The 17,835-nt window shown below is 34.9% G+C and overlaps 1 protein-coding gene across 1 annotated transcript; it reads left to right on the top strand.

Moving 5' to 3' along the window:
- Positions 1-691: 691 nt before the first annotated feature.
- On the top strand, positions 692-1,632 carry LOC142234918 (trypsin alpha-like). The gene has a single exon (XM_075306130.1). The coding sequence runs from the start codon at positions 720-722 to the stop codon at positions 1,566-1,568; it is 849 nt and encodes a 282-aa protein (XP_075162245.1). The 5' UTR covers positions 692-719; the 3' UTR covers positions 1,569-1,632.
- The last annotated feature ends 16,203 nt before the right edge of the window (positions 1,633-17,835 follow it).

Consider the following 17,835-nt stretch of genomic DNA (forward strand, 5'->3'; position numbering starts at 1 on the left):
ATTATGACGATTTTTATCAAAAAAAGTTACGATTTTCTTTAAATTTTATTGGCAGCCCTGAACACAAGCTAAGTAACATAATTCGATTGTGAATGGCAGCCTTTAGCAGAACTTTCAGCGCACTCCGTGAGGGAATATAAGATTCGGCCTGGCCGAACTTACGGCAGTATATACTTGTTACTCTGGTTTTTTGTCTTATATCCCGTTAAGTTTCATTAGAACAAAATTGTTTCCACGACGCTACGCTGGACGCTGGTAATGAACATGTCGGCCATGACCCGGGTAAAATAATAAGCAAAATACAAATTGCAATTTCGTTTTTCTAAAATTTCGTTCCGGAGCAAAGTATTTTTTTCTTTGTGTGTATTCTGGAATTTTTTCATACTGTCTCAATTTCACTTTATGCTAATTTCAAGCATATAAACCTATAATATAGTTCTATATTTTTGCGATAACCGGTTTAAGAGAGCCTTCCATTGACTTGACCTGATCAAACGTATTGGAAAACAGCGATAATAATTAATGACAAAATGGTCATAGAGATGTTCTTTCTAGCCTAACCGTCTAGTCGGCTATTTTTGCCATTAACTAAAACACACTACTAACCCAAATTCTTATTTATTCTAAATACAACTTGCAAATATTTCGAAAGATATTAACCAAATTTCTTATTGGTGGTTGGTGTAGATCATTTCTTATAGTTTCGTTAAAAAGTTAGGATGTGGGCTCTTCGACTTCTACTGCCGCTGAGTATGGTCATTTTTCTTCCATGCAGCAATGGTCAATTGCGGAATACTACATTAGCAATGCAGGGAATAGATGACTTGGATTATTATGATCCGGAACACTTTGATACGATCAATGGAACACGAATAGTTGGAGGCAGACCAATTGAAATTAGCCGGGTCCCTTGGCAAATTGCTCTGTATGATAGTGGTTATGCAATATGCGGAGGTTCTGTAATTAGTTTGGATTGGATTTTAACAGCTGCTCACTGCGTCTACGGTGGTGGTTCTTTTGCTATACGGGCTGGCTCTACATACAATAACAGAGGTGGTCAAATACGTTATGCGCGTTCCGTCATCATCCACTCCAGTTACAACCCAAACACACTTAACTACGATATTGCCTTGATAAGATTACAAAGGAGTTTGCAAAGAACCAGCAACGTAATGCCAATAGCTCTCCCTGTACGAAATAGACGTTTACCCAGGCGTTTTTTCGTTAGTGGTTGGGGTAGAACAACAGAAAATGGGCCAACTGCGAATCGTATTAGGGGTGTAACTCTTCATAAAATAACCCGTCGGCAATGCAAACGAAAATATGCACCTGATAACATAGCTATTAATGCTAATATGATATGTACACAAACACCCAGGAAAGATGCATGTCAAGGCGATTCCGGTGGACCATTAGTTAATGGTCGAATACAATATGGAGTTGTTTCTTTTGGTATTGGATGTGCCCGGCCAAATTATCCAGGTGTCTATACTAACACCCGTAGATTAAAAGGATGGATTCAAACTACTATACGTCGAAGAGGTGGAAGGCAACCTACATTTAAATAATAGACAAAATTTAGAAATGTATGACTTTTGCTACATCACACCCAGAAAAAAGTAACCCCTTCTTTATGTTAAAATGAACTAATTTTGCGTATAGCACCAAAGACATGTTTATTTGTTTGAACGATGTGATTTTCGTAGAAATTAGGCAGAATGTATTCTATATATTAGTTAAGATGTTGCTATATTTATGTACCACTATACTAAAGAATAAAAAAATAACTGAAGTGAATTCATATATGGAATGATTTTTTTTATTCCCTCCACCATAAGATGGGGGTATATTAACTTTGTCATTCCGTTTGTAACACATCGAAATATTGCTCTAAGATCCCATAAAGTATATATATTCTGGGTCGAGGTGAAATTCTGAGTCGACTTGAGCATGTCCGTCCGTCCGTCTGTTGAAATCACGCTAACTTCCGAACGAAACAAGCTATCGACTTGAAACTTGGCATAAGTAGTTGTTATTGATGTAGGTCGGATGGTATTGCAAATGGGCCATATCGGACCACTTTTACGTATAGCCCCCATATAAACTGACCCCCAGATTTGGCTTGCAGAGCCCCTTGGAGGAGCAAAATTCATCCGATCCGGTTGAAATTCGGTATGTGGCGTTAGTATATGGTCTATAACAACCATGCAAAAATTGGTCCATATCGGACCATAATTATATATAGCCCCCATATTAACCGATCTCCAGATTTGACCTCCGGAGCCTCTTGGATCCGATCCGGTTGAAATTTGGTATGTGGTGTTAGAATATGGTCTATAACAACCATGCAAAAATTGGTCCATATAGGTCCATAATTATATATAGCCCCCATATAAACCGATCCCCAGATTTGACCTCCGGAGCCTCTTAGAGGAGCAAAATTCATACGATTCGGTTGAAATTTGGTATGTAGTGTCAGTATATGGTATCTAACAACCGAGCAAAAATTGGTCCATATCGGTCTATAATTATATATATACACTGTTAGAAAAATATGTTTTTCATATGTTCCGATATAAACAAAATGTGTTTCGGGCACAATTTTTAAACACAATATATTTAAGTGCCAACATGTAATGTTCCTAAACTAACACTAAATGTTTGGCACACATATGTTAATATGTTAACATATATTTTGTTTGGGGCATGAATGTTTCATAAAAATAATATGTTGAATGTAAACATATATAAATTTACACTTATAACAATAACTACATTGAGAATTGCGATACATGTAAAATATTAGGAGTACATTTTGATCATAAGTATAATTTTAAGAATCATTGTATTAGTCTTAAGAAGAGTTTACAACCCCGGCTAAATATTATCAAATACTTATCGTCGCCTCGTAGTTATGTGCATACAAATAATCTTCTCAAAATCGCCCAAGCTATAATTCTGTCAAAAATAGACTATGGACTTATACTCTACAATGTTGCCCCAAAAACCGCTATGTCTGCAATCGAAAGCACTATGCATAATGCAATCAGATCCAGCCTACGTGCTTTTAGAACAACTCCAGTACAAAACTTATTAGCTGAGAGTGGATTCGAGTCACTACCCGAACGTTCATATAAACTGAAATGCCGACTTTCATACAAAACAATTTGCATACAACCCAACATCTTATCAAAGGAATTATTATTACTGGGTAAACGTAAGACTAATCTACGATGTCCTTCTGCCCTTTTCAGTATATTCAAAATATCCAAAAATTTGGGTCTGACCAAGTTCAAAACACATACTCATAAATACCCGCCATGGGCTTTAGATACAAAACTATTTGATGCCTCTCTAACAAATCTGAATAAGAACAATACCAACCCAACAATTTTTCGTTCCTTATCTAATGAAATATTTACAAACTATAAAATGGATGGTTGGGATATAGTCTTCACTGACGGTTCCAAAACCACTACGAACACCTCCTTCGCTGTTGTATCGGAAAATGGTGACATTCTATCAACAGGATTAGTCCATGAGGACTCCTCCATATATGATGCCGAAGCTCTCGCAATTCAAAAAGCATTGGAAATATGCAGTAAAAGACGGGGTAAAACTTTAATATGTTCAGACAGCCGATCTGTTTTTAATGCGTGTTCTAATTGCTGGAATAAGCACGAATTTATTGTCCAAATCCAACAACTTATGCTTGATATGAAAAACAGAGTAAAACTCATGTGGATCCCCAGCCATGTTGGCATAGCTGGGAATGAAAAAGCCGATTGCATAGCAAAAGAAATTCCCAGTTATTTCCCCACTTACAGTTTTATACCTGCCAATAAAAATTTTCTGATAAAATTGGCGCTAACATCTGCCAAACAAAATACAGACAGCCATTGGGGTACATACAACCACCTATATAAAACAATAAATCCTAACAGAACGCCTCTGAAGTTACCCCCCAATACATCCTATCAAGCTAATAAATGTTTTACTCGTCTTCGACTCACTCACAGCAAACTCACGCATGGACATATTTTATCCCGAGATTCCCCACCGTTATGCGACTACTGCAAACAAACCAACCTCACTGCCAAACATTTTCTATCAGAATGCACATCACTTAAAACAATCTTTCGGAACATGTTACAAACCGACGATTTAGCAACTATCTTACAGCACCCCACCCAGGATAATATAAATAATATATACGCTCTTCTTAAATCTCTTAACTTACAAAACAAAATATAATGTACGCAAAACAAACAATAATTTTTATAATTTACTAACCCCTTTTTTCTTTTAACTCATTTATATCACCTATATTGATTAGTCATAAGCCGATAGCTTTAGCTGCTAGTGCTTAAATTTTCTTTTTATTTATTGTAATTTTAATTATAATAAATATAGAAATAAATAAATAAATAAATAATAAATTTACAAATTTCGGGTAAACATATATATGTTTACAATTTCTGTGAAACGGTTGAATGTTGTTTCGGAAAACTGCTTTATGATAAGGCCACAAACTTGATATGCTTAAGTCTAAATATTATTTAATTTGAATATTAGAACGAGTATTCGAAGTAAAGAGAATAGACATTCGGAACCAAGAGCATAGAGATTTGAAAAAAAAAACAGCATGTGTTTTCGCCTTGAGAGGAGAATTTTATGTATGTGTGGACAAGTGTTTTGTTTATCATTTTGACATTATGGACACACATTTTTTAACGGCCTTAAAGGTAACAAGTATATACGGCCGTAAGTTCGGCCAGGCCGAAGCTTATGTACCCTCCATCATGGATTGCGTAGAAACTTCATCTAAACACTGCCATCCACAATCGAATTACTTAAGTTGCGGTAACGCTTGCCGATGGCAAGGTATCTTAAAACCTCCATCAAACACCATCTTCTAAATGGTATGTAAGTCCATACGTGGTATATATTTAATCAAAAAAGATCGATCCAATACGTATATAATTCAGTTTGACAAAGTAGACATAAAATTTTGACAAAATTATCTACAGAAATAAAATTTTAACAAAATTTTCTATAGAAATAAAATTTTCACAAAATTTTCTATAGAAAGAAATTTTTGACAAAAATTTCCACAGAAATAAAATTTTAACAAAATTTTCTATAGAAATAAACTTTTGACAAAATTTTCTATAGAAATAAAATCTTGGTAGATTATTTTTGGCTCGAGTGGCAACCATGATTATGAACCGAATAAAATTTGAACAAAATTTTCTATAGAAATACAATTTTGACAAAATTTTCTATAGAAATAAAATTTTGACAATTTGAACCGGATCGGATGAATTTTGCTCCTCCAAGAGGCTCCGGAGGTCAAATCTGGAGAATGTTTTATATGGGGGTTATATATAATTATGGACCGATATGGACCAATTCTGGCACGGTTGTTAAAGATCATATACTAACACCATGTTCCAAATTACAACCGGATTGGATGAAATTTGCTTCTCTTGGAGACTTCGCAAGCCAAATCTGGGGATCGGTTTATATGGGGGCTATATATAATTATGAACCGATGTGGACCAATTTTTGCACGGTTGTTAGAGACCATATACCAATACCATGTACCAAATTTCAGCCGGATCGGATGCAATTTGCTCCTCTTTGAGGCTTCGCAAACCAAATCTGGAGATCGGTTCATATGGGGTCTATATATAATTATGGACCGATGTGGACCACCTTTTGCATGATTATTAGAGACCATATACCAACACCATGTACCAAATTTCAGCCCGATCGGATGAAATATGCTTCTCTTAGGGGCTCCACAAGCCAAATCTGGGGATCGGTTTATATGGGGGCTATATATAATTATGGACCGATGTGGACCAATTTTTGCATGGTTGTTAGAGACCATATACCAACATCATGTACCAAATTTCAGCCGGATCGGATGAAATTTTCTTCTCTTTGAGGCTCCGCAAGCCAAATCTGGGGATCGGTTTATATGGGGGCTATATATAATTAAGGACCGATGTGGACCACTTTTTGCATGATTGTTAGAGACAATATACCAACACCATGTACCAAATTTCAGCCGGATCGGATGAAATATGCTTCTCTTAGGGGCTCCACAAGCCAAATCTGGGGATCGGTTTATATGGGGGCTATATATAATTATGGACCGATGTGGACCACTTTTTGCATGGTTGTTAGAGACCATATACCAACACCATGTACCAAATTTCAGCCGGATCGGATGAAATATGCTTCTCTTAGGGGCTCCACAAGCCAAATCTGGGGATCGGTTTATATGGGGGCTATATATAACTATGGACCGATGTGGACCAATTTTTGCATGGTTTTTAGAGACCATATACCAACACCATGTACCAAATTTCAGCCGGATCGGATGAAATATGCTTCTGTTAGAGGCTCCACAAGCCAAATCTGAGGGACCCTTTATATGGGGGCTATACGTAAAAGTGGACCGATATGGCCCATTTTCAATACCATCCGACCTACATCGATAACAACTACTTGTGCCAAGTTTCAAGTCGATAGCTTGTTTCGTTCGGAAGTTAGCGTGATTTCAACAGACGGACGGACGGACGGACGGACATGCTTAGATCGACTCAGAATTTCACCACGACCCAGAATATATATACTTTATGGGGTCTTAGAGCAATATTTCGATGTGTTACAAACGGAATGACAAAGTTAATATACCCCCATCCTATGATGGAGGGTATAAAAATGAAATTAAGTACAAAACACGTTAAGTTTTAAAGGCATTTAAAATGTTGTTAAATGCTAGTAAAAACGGTTCACGCCTAAATAAATTTATGTGTACATTATAAAATTATTTTTCTATGTTTATACTCTTCTTTTGTTAGAGTTTTTGATTTTCTTCCAAAATTTCAAACTTTTATACCAAAAACAGTTTTTTGTTATAAAATTGTTAATTTTGCAAAAAAAAAAAATAATAATATTTTATTCAAAAGCCATTTCGTTTATATCAAGCACTGTTTCTGACTGTAAATCTTTAATAACCCACATTTCGAAGTTTCATTATAAAAATTTAATATAGTATAAATGTCTAAATTACAAAAAAAATTGGTTCGGTCGGAGCAGGAATTGAACCCACGACCCTTTGCATGCAAGGCAGACATGCTAACCACTGCTCCACGTGGCCAACAAATGTATGTTTCTTTTAAATAATGTTATGTTTGCATGGGCTCGTGGGCGCTGCAAACTATGCTATATAAATGTAACTTATAACGATAATTGTCTACTGGTGACTATAACTGCTACGTAGCCCAGTGGATAGTGTGTTGGCTTACAAACTGTATGGTCCTCGGTTCGATTCTCCGTCCAGGCGAAAGGTAAAATTTAAAAAATTTATAAAATTGAATAATTTCTTCAACATTATTTGTATTACAGAAAAAGGTACCAAGAACTAAAAATTTCGTGGAAGTGAAAATTATGTTAGGGAATGAGCACAATCTTCTTTGGGGAAAGTTCTTCCAAGCATATAATATTTTTGGGCTAAAAATGCTTCCAAACATATAATATGTTCACATAAAACAAACATATTAATGTTTCGGCACACAAAAATTGGTCCATATCGCCAAAACTAATCTACCAAAATTTTATTTATATAGAAAATTTTGTCTAAATTTTATTACTACACCCAGAAAAAAGTGCCTTCGAAACTAAAGGAAAAAATTTTCATCAATATAGTTTATCCATTTTATTTCCATTAAGGTAAATTTTTGTGAAAAATAATAAAATTTACTCGTTTCAGTAGTTTCCTTTATAATAGAAAGTTTTTCATACATACGAACAACACTTGGCATAGAAAAATATTTTAGTTCATTCGTACTAAGAAGTATGCAATCCTTTCAAAACTTAAGGAAACACACTTGTTAGAATATAGGAAATTTTCCTAAATTTGTATTGTCTACCTGTAATCGATACCTGTCATCGTAATCGATGTGTTTGCGCGTGGGTGTAATCGATATATTTGCGCGTCGGCTGTTTTTTTTTAGTTGGAATCGCGTTGTTTTGGTATACGGAGAGATTGTTAAAAAATAATATGGTAAAATAATATAATAAATAACAAATAAAATATATAAAATATTTGTTATTTTAAATTAGTGAGAAAAATTTTCGTTTTTTTAAATAAATCTATCAATGTTCGTGATAGTGTATAAAGAAAGAAAACACCAGCAGAATAACAACCCTTTCATTTGTCTTCATTTTGGAATCTTCAATTATCAGGTAATATTCACTTCGAGTGGCAACCATGATTATGAACCGAATAAAATTTGAACAAAATTTTCTATAGAAATAAAATTTTGACAAAATTTTCTATAGAAATAAAATTTTGACAATGATGAAAATTTTATTATGAACCGAATAAAATTTTAGCAAAATTTTCTCTAGAAATCAAATTTTGACAAAATTTTCTATAGAAATAAATAAAATTTTGACAAAATTTTCTATAGAAATAAAATTTTGGTAGATTTTTTTTGGCTCTAGTGGCAACCGATATGGACCAATTTTTGTGTGATTGGACCAATTTTGGTATGGTTGTTAGCGACCATATACTAACATCATGTACCAAATTTCAGCCGGATCGGATGAAATTTGCTTCTCTTTGAGGCTCCACAAGCCAAATCTGGGGATCGGTTTATATGGGGGCTATATATAATTATGGACCTATGTGGACCAATTTTTGCATGGTTGTTAGAGACCATATACCAACATCATGTACCAAATTTCAGCCGGATCGGATGAGATTTTCTTCTCTTTGAGGCTCCGCAAGCCAAATCTGGGGATCGGTTTATATGGGGGCTATATATAATTATGGACCGATGTGGACCAATTTTTGCATGGTTGTTAGAGACCATATACCAATACCATGTAACAAATTTCAGGAGGATCGGATGAAATTTGCTTCTCTTTGAGGCTCTGCAACCCAAATCTGGGGATCGGTTTATATGGGCGCTATATATAATTATGGACCGATGTGGACCAATTTTTGCACGATTGTTAGAGACCATATACCAACACCATGTACCAAATTTCAGCCGGATCGGATGAAATATGCTTCTCTTAGAGGCTCCACAAGCCAAATCTGGGGATCGGTTTATATGGGGGCTATATATAATAAAGGACCGATATGGACCAATTTTTGCATGGTTGTTAGAGACCCTATACCAACATCATGTACCAAATTTCAGCCGGATCGGATGAAATTTTCTTCTCTTTGAGGCTCCGCAAGCCAAATCTGGGGATCGGTTTATATGGGGGCTATATATAATTATGGACCGATGTGGACCAATTTTTGCATGGTTGTTAGAGACCATATACCAACACCATGTACCAAATTTCAGCCGGATCGGATGAAACTTGCTTCTCTTTTAGGCTCCGCAAGCCAAATCTGGGGATCGGTTTATATGGGGGCTATATATAATAAAGGACCGATGTGGACCAATTTTTGCATGGTTGTTAGAGACCATATACCAACACCATATACCAAATTTCAGCCAGATCGGATGAAATATGCTTGTGTTAGAGGCTCCACAAGCCAAATCTGAGGGCCCCTTTGTATGGGGGCTATACGTAAAAGTGGACCGATATGGCCCATTTTCAATACCATCTGACCTACATCAATAACAACTACTTGTGCCAAGTTTCAAGTCGATAGCTTGATTCGTTCGGAAGTTAGCTGATTTCAACAGACGGACGGACGGACGGACGTACATGCTTAGATCGACTCAGAATTTCACCACGACCCAGAATATATATACTTTATGGGGTCTTAGAGCAATATTTCGATGTGTTACAAACGGAATGACAAAGTTAATATACCCCCATCCTATGATGGAGGGTATAAAAGTGCGTTTTACAGTTGATAATATCACACGGAAATTGGAAATAGTGGAATAATAAACTAATATTTCAAAGAGATTCGATTCTGTTGATTCTTAATAAATATATTCAATATATTAATAAAACATGTATTTTATTGAAGATAAAATTGCTTATAGAAATAAATAAAATTGTATTTAAAAACGAAGGTAAGCAGTTCTAATTATGAAGTAAAAGTTTTACCACAAATGTGTAAGATTTGTCGAAATGAATGAAAAAATGTCAATAAAATCATTCCATATATGAATTCAAATTAGTTAAATTTTTTCATTCTGTAGTATAGTGGTATATAAATATAGGAAAATGTTAACTAATATATGGAATGCATTATTCCTAATTTCTACGAACATCACATCGTTCAAACAAATAAAAATGTCTTTGGCGCTATACGAAGTTCAACTTTCTTCACAATGAGTTCATTTTAACTTAAAGAAGGGGTCACTTTTTTCTGGGTGTATAGAAAATTTTGTCAACATTTTATTTCTGTAGAAAATTTTGTTAAAATTTTATTTCTGTAGAAAATTTTGTCAAAATTTTATTTCTATAGAAAATGTTGTCAAAATTTTATTTCTATAGAAAATTTTATCAAAATTTTATGTCTATAGATAATTTTGTCAAAATTTTATTTCTATAGAAAATTTTGTCAAAATTTTATTTCTATAGAAAATTTTATCAAAATTTTATTTCTATAGAAAATTTTGTCAAAATTTTATTTTTATAGAAAATTAAATCAACATTTTATTTCTTAAGAAAATTATGTCAACATTTTATTTCTATAGAATATTTTGTCGAACTGAATTATATACGTATTTAATCGGCCTTTTTTTTGTTTAATATATCTCCCGTATGGACTAACTTACAATTTAGAAGACGGTGTTAAGGATTTTTTAAGATACCTTGCCATCGGCAAGTGTTACCCAAGCAATTCGATTGTGGATGACAGTCTTCAGTAGAAGTTTCTACGCAATCAATGGTGGAGGGTACATAAGATTCGGCCTGGCCGAACTTACGGCCGTATATACTTGTCACAAATTTAAATATAGCCCCCATATATGTTGTTAAATGGGAGAAATATGACTAGAATAGCCACATTTAGCCTCGAGGTTTAACGAGGTTTAGTCAAGCGTCATAGTAATCGTGTGTGGGGTAATAAAAAAGTTTTCATTTATCAAATTTATTGACTATGCTTAAGTTGGTTACATAACATGTCTCTTAGTGCACTGCTGAATGCTACATAGTCGTTATTCGTCTTCACTCGCTATATTATGAAGAAAGCAGCACGTCTGCATGAAAAGTTTTTTCATTTCCCGCAATTTGCAATAACAGAGCTGTGGAAATCTCTGTTTTAAATTTCCAAATGTATGTTAAATTACTACACGCAAAGAAAAAAACGTTTGGAAAACGTGTACCGAAAACGTTTTTCTTTTGTTAGAGTTTTTTGAATTGCTTCGAAAAGTATACACTTTTATCACCAAAAAAAATCGTTTGTTACAAAATGTAATTTTTTATTAAAAAAAGTTATTTTTTGAACCAAAAACACAGTCCATTTCGTTTATATCAAACACTGTTCTTTTCTGACTTTAGGTCTTTAATAAGACACATTTTACAGTTCAAAATTTAATATACTACAATGTAATTCGTTTCTCCGTCCAGGCGAAAGGTAAAAAAAAAATTAAAAATTTATAAAATCCTATAATTTCTTCTACATTGTTTGTATTACAGAAAAACTTGCTAAAGAACTAAAAAACTTCGTGGAAGTGAGAAAGATGTGAGGGAAAATGCAATTAGCCAGAAAAATTTTTTTTTTCAGTTAGTCTTTATGAAATTGTTTTTACATCCTGGAAAAGAATAAACGTTTATCACAAAAAGTATATACTTTTCTTCCAAATACACTTCCTTTCAACGAAAAGCAAGTGAGAAACGAACTTTGTTTGTCTAAAATTTCGTTTGGGAGGAAAGAATTATTTTTTTGCGTGTACTAATAGTATAACGATGTAATGTATGATCGCTTATATGCGAACAACGGATGGGCAAATAAAAGAAGATGTTCAATTATTACGCGGCCAGAACTCAACTTTATGTTAAAGTTTTCTTTAGTTCTGCTTAAATGTCCATTATAAGCACGCAAAAAAATAATTCTTTCCTCCCAAACGAAATTTTAGCAAACAAAGATCGTTTCTCATTTGCTTTTTGCTGCAAGGAAGTTTACTTGGAAGAAAGGTATATACTCTTTGTGATAAACGTTTATTCTTTTCCAGGATGTAAAAACAATTTCATAAAGACTAACTCAACAAAAAACAATCTTTTCTGGCTAATTGCATTTTCCCTCACATCTTTCTCACTTCCACGAGGTTTTTTAGTTCTTAGCACCTTTTTCTGTAATACAAACAATGTTGAAGAAATTATTCAATTTTATAAATTTTACCTTTCGCCAGCACGGAGAATCGAACCGCGGACCATGTAATTTGTAAGCCAACACACTATCCCCTGGGCTACGTAGCTGTTATTGTCATCAGCAGACAATTATCGCTATAGCCACCAACGCACAAGCAAGACAAACAGTCAAATAGTTATATTTATATAGCATAGATTTCGGCGCCCACGAGCCCATTAAACAAATTTTATTTAACAGAAACATACATTTAGTTGGGCACCGTGTAGTAATGGTTAGTATGTCCGCCTTGTATGGGTCGTGGGTTCGATCCCTGCTTCGACCGAACACCAAAAAAAAAATTTTTAACATGTATTCCAGATATGTTCGGAAGATTCCGAAAAGTTGTTCAACATTACATACTACTATTTTAAATTTTTACTATGAAACTGTAAAATGTGTCTTATTAAAGAATTAAAGTCAGAAAAGAACAGAGCTTGATACAAACGAAATGAACTGTGTTGTAGGTTCAAAAATATTTTTTTTTTTATTGAAAAAATAAAAATTTTGCAACAAACGAATTTTTTTGGTGATAAAAGCTTAACATTTTCGAAGAAATTCAAAAAACTCTAACAAAAGAAAAACGGTTTCCAAACGTTTTTTTCTTTGCGTGTGGAGTTACAATTATTTTGCCATGTAACATATACATGTATACGCCGAGTCACCACGTAGATAGAAATCTGAAATTTCTTAATAAACTATACAAAAATGCAACGTTATTTTCACTATTACTTTACCTCCACAGTAACTTTGCATTTTTTGCTAATCGGTCGAATTTTGTAAAACTCAACTGTCGTGGAGAGAACCCAGATAGATAACCCAAAAAATATTGGTAAACTTTTTTGCTTCATTACAAATTTCTTGCTTTACAATAGTAGCATTTCCCTTTCTATCAATAAAGGGTGATACGGTCAAAATTTGGTCAAGGGAAAACGCGTGTAAATCGGTGAAATCGTTTATTTAAAAAATCAAATTAAATTTCTTTTTCAAGTTCAATTAGTATAAAATTCAGGAAAAATATTCAGTTAGGCTTTCGCTTTTCCAAATCCGAATTGCCGGGCCTCACGCTTGACACCTGCCATCAGATTTTGTACAGCCACCTTGTCCACCTTCTTCGCCGCAGAAAGCCAGTTTGCCTTGAACTGCTGCTCTTCCTTAGCATTTTTTTTGGTCTTCTTTAGGTTCCGCTTGACAATAGCCCAGTATTTCTCAATTGGACGGATCTCTTGCGTGTTGGGAGGGTTCTTGTCCCTGGGAACCACCTGCACGTTGTTGGCGGCGTACCACTCCATGGCCTTTTTACCGTAATGGCAAGATGCCAAATCCGGCCAAAACAGTACGGAACAACCGTGCTTCTTCAGGAAAGGCGGCAGACGTTTATTCAAACACTCTTTCACGTAAATTTCTTGGTTGACAGTCCCGGAAGCTATGAAAATGCTGCTTTTCAAGCCACAGGTACAGATGGCTTGCCAAACCAGATATTTCTTTGCGAACTTTGACAGTTTTATGTGCTTGAAAATATCTGCTACCTTTCCCCTTCCTTTTGCCGTATAAAACTCCTGTCCCGGAAGCTGCTTGTAGTCGGCTTTGACGTAGGTTTCGTCGTCCATTACCACGCAGTCAAACTTCGTCAGCATCGTCGTGTACAGCCTCCGGGATCGCGCTTTGGCCGTCGTATTTTGTTTATCATCGCGATTTGGAGTCACTACCTTCTTGTAAGTCGATAGTCCGGCTCGTTTTTTGGCTCGATGCACGGTTGTAGACGATACACCCAGCTTATTTGCGGCATCTCGGAGAGAGAGGTTAGGGTTTCGCTTGAAACTACCGGCAACTCTCTTTGTCGTCTCAGCGGCTTCCGGTTTTCGATTTCCCCCCGATCCAGACTTCCTGGCTGTCGACAAACGTTCCCCAAACACTTTAATTACATTTGTAACGGTTGATTTGGCAACTTTTAGCGATTTTGCCAGCTTTGCATGCGAGTAACTCGGATTTTCGCGATGCGCGAGCAAAATTTTGATACGCTGCTCTTCTTGCTTGGACGGCATTTTGACAACTGAAGAGTGAATTCCAAAATCAAAAGAGGAGCAACATTCTACACACACACACCTTCAAAATGACGGGTGTTCAGGTTTTTTAAATGCAAAATTGAAAGAAATACGTCAAGTTTATATTGACCAAATTTTGACCGTATCACCCTTTATATGTTACTCATCTTTGCAATTTTCGGCGCGTCTATAGTTATATGTGTTCTATCTATGCAACCTAAAGAGAAAAGTATTAATTTATATTGAAATTATCCTGGACGAATTCCTACCTACCAATAAACCCGGAAAAATTGTTTTTGAACAAAATCACTTGTTTGCTGTTTACTGACTTAATTGCTCAGGAACACTCTCACCCGTGAAATGACTCTGTTGACTGAGGATATAGTCACATTAAATCTATCATAACTGTCCCGTCAAAAGTTCGAAAATGCCTATTGTGAAACTTTGGCACAACAACGAATTAAATAGGCACTGTGAAATACGAAAATGCGTTTTGAACTCTTCATCTGAGTAAACGGAACGGTTTCTAGTAAAAACTAGTAAAAGTAGGAACAAGTAGTAGATAAAGGAATACAACTATTCCAAGCAAAAAAATTTGAAGTTGTTCCACAAACATTTCTTTTAAAACGCATCCCAGGATCCCCTATCGATTTTTCAGCTTCCGATGCAGTCCTTTTGGACAAGTATTAGAAAGTATGAAACTATGCTATTTTAATCGAAAATTTTAGTTTTGGAAAATTAAATTTCACAAAAAAATGGAAAATCATTAAAAAAGTTAAAAAAATAATATTAAAAAAATTAATTTTTTTACTTTTTCACATCCATGGAAGTTCTTTTGAGAAGATTTTGCAAATTATGACTATTTTTAATTTTTTTTGTTGACTTTCACTGGAAAAAATATATTTTTATAAAACAAGCATATACAGCAGTAAGTTCGGCCGGGCCGAATCTTAAATACCCACCACCATGAATCAAATATTAGGGTTTCCTTTGAAATTTCAGGGGGGTTTGATGACAGATATTCTCCCAAGCAGAGCAGATCAACTAGTACACTTCCCCAAGATAAATTTCAAGATTTTACCTATGAAGACTATATCAGATTCTGGATTTATAAGAACCATTTTTGTTTGAGTTTTAGAGGAATCATTAACATCTCTTGTAAGTGTGCAAGAAAATTATAAAATAACGTCTTGATTTGAAATCTTAAATCCGTAGATTTTCACCCGAGAAGTAAAATCTGGAAATTTTACATTGAGTTTCAAGCAATTTTCATAATCAGTGCGCCTTCTATACCTTCAAGAAGTGAAATCGGTCTATATGGAGACATTACCAAACCGATAAAAAACTAATCCGATACACGTTTTTGTGAGCCTAAAATACCAGAATATTTACAATTTCCGGCAAATCGGATAAAAACTACGATTTCTAGAAACCCAAGGAGTTAACCCTTGTGTATGTGATAACACCGGATGCGATACCAGCGTGATAAGGTCCCGTGGGACCTATAATAAAAAACGAATGGTAGAGAGGTTATCGCTACGATATTTTTCGATTTTTTACTATGGGTGGAGTCTTCTATGACTCACAAATTGCATATATAGATATTCGTTAGTAAATATAGAGTTTTTTTTTTTAATTTTTAATAGAATACAGATAATGTTTAAATTTTTTATTAGTATTCTAGAGGCCCTGATGTTTGTCAAAGGCGTGGTACGTATAAGTATCCTTATACGTACCAAGCAACAATATATTGTTTTAGAAATTGAATGTTCTGAACAAACTGGATTTTTGAAGGAAAAACAAAACGATTTTTTGTAGTGACGTTCGTTTTGTTCGCAGTATTATGTGCAGTGGTCGCTTCAAACTTGGTCAAAATTGAGGAACATTTTGCCAAATTCCAGGAGCCTATGGGTCTGGAATATGTATAGAAATATAAAAACTTAGATCGACCATGATTCCTATGAAGTTCAAATAACTTTTTTTCCACTTGTAGTTTCGCTATAGTGGATATATCCTCGGAACACATAAAATTATGTACTATGAAGCAATGAAACCAATGGAAACTTCAAAAATGACAAGTTCTTCTAAATAACGGAATTTTCTGAAAGGATGTTATTGTTATTAATTGTTCCAAATATAAAAATCGCATTATCTTTATGCAACTTTTTAAACTGCGCTAAAACCACTGATGCAATTAGTGGTAGGTCCCAATGGACCTCATCACGCAGAATAGCACTAAACTTTTTAAAATACCTATAAAAACCGATTTAATGATTCAATCACATAAAAATTTACAGTTTTCAACTTAAAACCCTTTTATACAAGAAGTCATAAACCATCACGCTGCAAATCATGCAAAAAATAAAGTTATGTAGGAATAAAAATCAAAGAAGTCCAGCGGGACCACATCACGCACAGAAGGGTTAAATCGGGAGATCGTTCTTATGGGGGCTATACTAAAATATGGACCGATACTCACCGTTTTCGGCACACCTCTTTATGGCCCGAAAATACCTCTAGATTTCCAATTTCAGGCAAATAGGATAAAAACTTCGGATTCTAGAAGCCCAAGAAGTAAAATCGGGAAATCGGTCTATATGGGGGCTATACCAAAATATGGACCGATACTCACCATTTTCGCCACACCTCTTTATGGTCCTAAAATACATCTAGATTTCCAATTTCAGGCAAATTGGATGAAAACTACGGTTTCTATAAGCCCATGAAGTAAAATCGGGAGATCGGTCTATATGGGGGCTATACCAAAACATTGACCGATACTCACCTATTTTGGCACACCTCTTTATGGTCATACAATACCTCTAGATTTCATATTTCAGGCAAATTTGATAAAAAACTACGATTTCTATAAGGCCAAGACCCCAAATCGGGAGGTCAGTTTATATGGGGACTATATCAAAACCTGGACCGATATAGCCCATCTTCGAACTTGACCAGCCTGCAGACAAAAGACGAGTTTGTGCAAAATTTCAACACGATTGCTCCATTATTGAAGACTGTAGCGTGAACAGACAGACAGACAGACGGACATGGTTATATCGTCTTAGAATTTCTCCCTGATCAAGAATATATATACTTTATATAGTCGGAAATCGATATTTCGATGTGTTACAAACGGAATGACGAACTTATTATACCCCCGTCACCATTCTATTGTGGTGGGTATAAATATATGCCGAAAATAACAAAATAAAAACGATGTACAAAATAAAAAAAAAATATTTTTTGAAAAATAGTCTATAAAAAAATTTCCGCTGGTGAGGTTTGAACCAGCGTTCTTTATTTTTTCATTCATAATAATAAAGTACATTTCAGGAAGTAGTTAGAATGTTATGCCGTGGTGTCATATTAGGTTCATATGACAAACATTTGCATCATATTTGAATATTGTGCATCGTGTTCAATGGCGTTTGCGGCTGA

Source organism: Haematobia irritans, chromosome 4 (genome assembly GCF_050003625.1).
Source record: "Haematobia irritans isolate KBUSLIRL chromosome 4, ASM5000362v1, whole genome shotgun sequence".
NCBI classification, from domain to species: Eukaryota; Metazoa; Arthropoda; class Insecta; order Diptera; family Muscidae; genus Haematobia; species Haematobia irritans.

Bases quoted from the DNA above. Each gene is read 5' to 3' on its own strand.
- LOC142234918 (XM_075306130.1), top strand. From the start codon at position 720: ATGTGGGCTCTTCGACTTCTACTGCCGCTGAGTATGGTCATTTTTCTT.